The following is a 3,607-nucleotide window of genomic DNA, read 5'->3' as shown; positions in this document are numbered from 1 at the left end:
CCTGCTCCAGCACCAGCAACGGCCGCGCTGCCTCCAGCCGCCCTTGCTCCAGGGCTGCCTTGAGCTCCTCCACTGCAGAGGGGACCCGCGTGAGGCAGGGCCCGGGGCTTCAAGCCGATTGGGGCAAGGGGCGGCTGAGTCCCCAGGGGTAAGGCCGGTGCCCAGACAGGATTCCTCCCCACTCGGGGCCCCAAGACCAGGGGCACAGGTGAAGGAGGAAGATGGACACCTCCCTGTGTCCTGGGTGAGGGCCCCTTCGCTCCCATGCCCCATCCATGCCCAGGTCTGGACCAGAGCTAGGCAGGCCCCCAGCCCCAGCCGTAGTCCCAACCTACCTGTGGGGATAGGGCCATCCAGCCCTGGCTTGGACTCAGGTACCAGCGGGGGCTCAACCAAGCTGGGCTGACCTCTCTTCTTCTTGCCTTTGGTGAAGATGCTGAACATATTGGACAGTACTGTGGGCTTCTTCTTCTTTGCAGCCTCTTGCTGCTCTTGATCTGGAGCTACCACAGCCTCGGGAGGTGGCACCAGATCCTCAGAGGAGGCCTCTGACATGGAGGCCTCTGACTCACTCTCTGATACGGAGGGCAACTTTTGTGGGCTTCCAGGAAAGTTGAGAGTCCCTGGCACAGACTGCTGGCCAGGAAGGCCTTGGAAGAAGGTCATCATCTTCAGCATCACCCTGGCTCAGTCCTGCAGGTTGCGGGTAGGGGATGAGGGACCAGTGGTCACAGTGGGCTGGCCCCCAGGCTTGAGCACACAGCCCAATGGCAGCATTGAGTGCCTCCTCTGTTCTCACCTGTACAAGCAACAGGGCCCTGGAAACCTCTTGGCCCAGAAAGGCACCAACAAGGCCCCCTCCCTAGCCACAAGAGCTTCAGCTTGCATCTCTCCTAATACCCACAGGCGCTCCCAGAATCGCTGCAGAGGCAGGAAAGAGGCTGGGGACAACAAGCCTCCCAGATGAAGGGGCTGTTCCTGCATTTTACAGTCCACCCTCTTGGGAAAAATGGATGGCAGCTAGAGAGTACCTCTATGAATCCCACCAGACTCTGGAGAGGGGGCAGGGCACAGGCTGCTGTCCCTTTGGACAGAGCAAAAACACAGGTCAGAATGGCCAGGGCCATGTCAGGGTCAGAGAATACCCAGAAGCCAGCCTGAAGCCAGGCCTCCCCCTACCTAGCCCCAGCTGCTCATTCTTCTTGCCCAGTTCTTATGTGGCTGTGGGGTCACAGAAAGATGCCATGGACAGAAGCACAGTTGGCTGAAGGACAGCGAATCCTGATTCTGTACATACACTGACCCCAGGGCCCAGGTCTGCAGAAGACATAAGGCCCCTCAAACTTCAGAAGGGAAGCCCCTTCCACAGGGGAAAGGGGCTGATCCAGGCACAGATTTCCCTGAAGTCACACAGCAACTCTGTCTGGAACCCAGGCATCCTGTCTCTTTCCCCACCCTGCCTGCTCCCAAATGGGTTCACATCATCATCAAAAAATTTCCAGTTTCTGTGCCCTTCCTGGGTGCCCATCCCATCTTTTCCTCTCTCATCCAGAAGCCATGCTATTTAATCTTAAAATAGCCCTGTGGTCAAGCCCTATGGGTTTGGAACTCAGGTCATCTGTTCCAGAGCCTGGCTTTTCCTCTACCTCTGCACCCCCCACTGCCCTGAAAGCTGCACCCAGAGAGGCAGGACCCTCAGCATTGTTAGAGCAAGGCTGGTACCACCAGAGGGATCTATGGTTGACCCTGAGGGCAGGAGCAGAGGCTGGGCCTCCGTGGTAACTGTGTAACCCATACACAGTGCCACCTCCTGCCCTACCCTCAAGAATAAATACACTGAGCCATACCTCACATTCATCAGGATGACTCTGGGTAGCCTGCAACAGCAAATAGCCCGATCCACGCTTCTGAAGAAGCCATTGCGGCTACACACGCGAGGGACTTGCCCAAAGCATAGCCTGTGTGGAACACTGGAGCAGTCCTCTCGCCTCAGCCCTCTGCCTTCACCAGCCTAGCTACCCTATTTCCTGAGGGCTTGTCCCACACTTTGGAGCTTGACCAGAGCCATCTGGTTGACTAGGAAGCCTGCGTTCCCCCTTCCCAGCCCCTACCATCCTCACCTACTGCTCTTGGTAGAGTCCCTCAGTCTGGACCTCAGCTGTCCTCCTGGAACCCTGTCAGCCTGAGAGTTCCAGAACCAAGCAGAGAGCACTATGGGAGATCCCAAGCCAACCAAACTCCCCAGGCTCAAAGCCACCAGGCATTCTGCCCCTCCTAATCCATCCCATTTTCATGCCAAGCACCCAGAGGAGGTAATCTGACAGGCAGGGCTACTCAGCCCCACCCTGGGGGCCTAGGCACCCCTGCCCTCCTCCTGGGGTAAGGGAGAGGTGACCTGTCCCACACCTTCCAATTGTACACAGCTTCTCACTATTTGGCTCTATGCGACCTCCAAGCTTGGTTCCTGCAAGTCCCCACAGAGTGTCCAGGCCTTTTCTGCTTTATGGCAGAGATCCAGCAGCAGCGCCTGGACCTTGATTCTCAAAGGCAGCTGATGCAGTAGAAAAAGAACTGGCTGTGGGCTCAGCTTCACCTCTCACTGATGTGTGGACTGGACACCCCTCTTCTCAGAGACCTTAATTTCTCCACCTGTGCAATGGGGAAGAGACCCTCACACCTCACAGTGCTGCTGAGAGGATGTGGTAAAAAACCACAAGCCAAGTGCTAGCACTTGGTTTGGCCTGCGTGAGAGTGAGTTTCCTGTGTCCTGTGTGTGTAGTGCCACACCATGCAGCCTAGGAGGGGAGGAGACCTTCTTTACACCAGGCTCCTGGCTGCACCCACTGAGGCAGAAAGGTGCCTGTTTAAAGGCACATGGTGTTAACCACAGCCTGGGGTTCAGCAGTGGTACCCGGAATCCCAGACACCATACCCCTTCTTAGGTCAGGGCTGAGGGCCATACAAAGCATCCCCTGGTCTCTGGCCTGCCTCCTTCTGTCCTGGGGTGATAGGACAAGCGGCACACCCACCCCCAGATGAAGATGCCCAGACACAGTTAGGGTCTGGGAGGGTCTTAACCTATAGCCCTGGAGTCCCGTGGGGACGCTGGCCTTCAACTGCAAATGGGAGACTTTGTATCTTTGTCCCCAGTCCCGACTGGTCTTTCCAGGGACCGAGCTCTGGGTCTAGCGCCCCAACCTCAGCCCCAAACCTCTGTGCCCTGGTGCGCAGACGCTCAGCAAGCGCACAGGTCTTGGTTTCCCCAGCCAGAAGCCCTCATAGCGTTCCCGCCCGTGTCCCCTCAGCCTCTCCAGGCCATTCCTTCGGGGAATCTTGCCGCGATCTCGGGGTCAGAGAGAACGGGACGCCGGTGGAGCGGGGAGGACAGACGCCAGGCGGCGGAGGTCACTTACCGTGTTGGGGCCAGGCCGCGGCTGTACTGGCCCGGGCGCCGCGCAGCCTGAAATAGTCGCCGACTCCGCCCCGGCCCCGCCCTCCGCGACCGCGGAAAACCCGCGGGCCGAGGCCAAGACCCCGCGCGGCGAGGGTTGTCCCTGCGCGGGCCTGCCGAGGGGAGCGAGGGCGGGGTCACTGCTCCAGCAGCCAG

The 3,607-nt window shown here is 58.8% G+C and overlaps 1 protein-coding gene across 2 annotated transcripts in view; it reads right to left on the bottom strand.

The window, feature by feature from the left end:
• Positions 1–3,571, bottom strand: part of Tnfaip2 (TNF alpha induced protein 2) — a 13,151-nt gene extending 9,580 nt beyond the window's left edge. The window contains exons 1-4 of one of the 2 annotated variants that reach the window (XM_048799390.1): positions 3,414–3,454; positions 1,207–1,317; positions 336–693; positions 1–72 (exon numbers count right to left, since the gene is read on the bottom strand). In XM_048799390.1, the coding sequence (XP_048655347.1) occupies positions 1–72; positions 336–678 (415 nt within the window). In that variant the 5' untranslated portion in view covers positions 679–693; positions 1,207–1,317; positions 3,414–3,454. Of the gene's footprint in view, positions 73–335; positions 694–1,206; positions 1,318–3,413 lie in introns of both variants that reach the window. The other variant, XM_048799389.1, reaches the window with a different exon arrangement.
• Between the last annotated feature and the right edge of the window lie 36 nt (positions 3,572–3,607).

Source organism: Marmota marmota, unplaced genomic scaffold, assembly GCF_001458135.2.
Source record: "Marmota marmota marmota unplaced genomic scaffold, marMar, whole genome shotgun sequence".
Taxonomy (NCBI): domain Eukaryota; kingdom Metazoa; phylum Chordata; class Mammalia; order Rodentia; family Sciuridae; genus Marmota; species Marmota marmota.
This window is presented reverse-complemented; position numbering and strand designations above follow the sequence as displayed.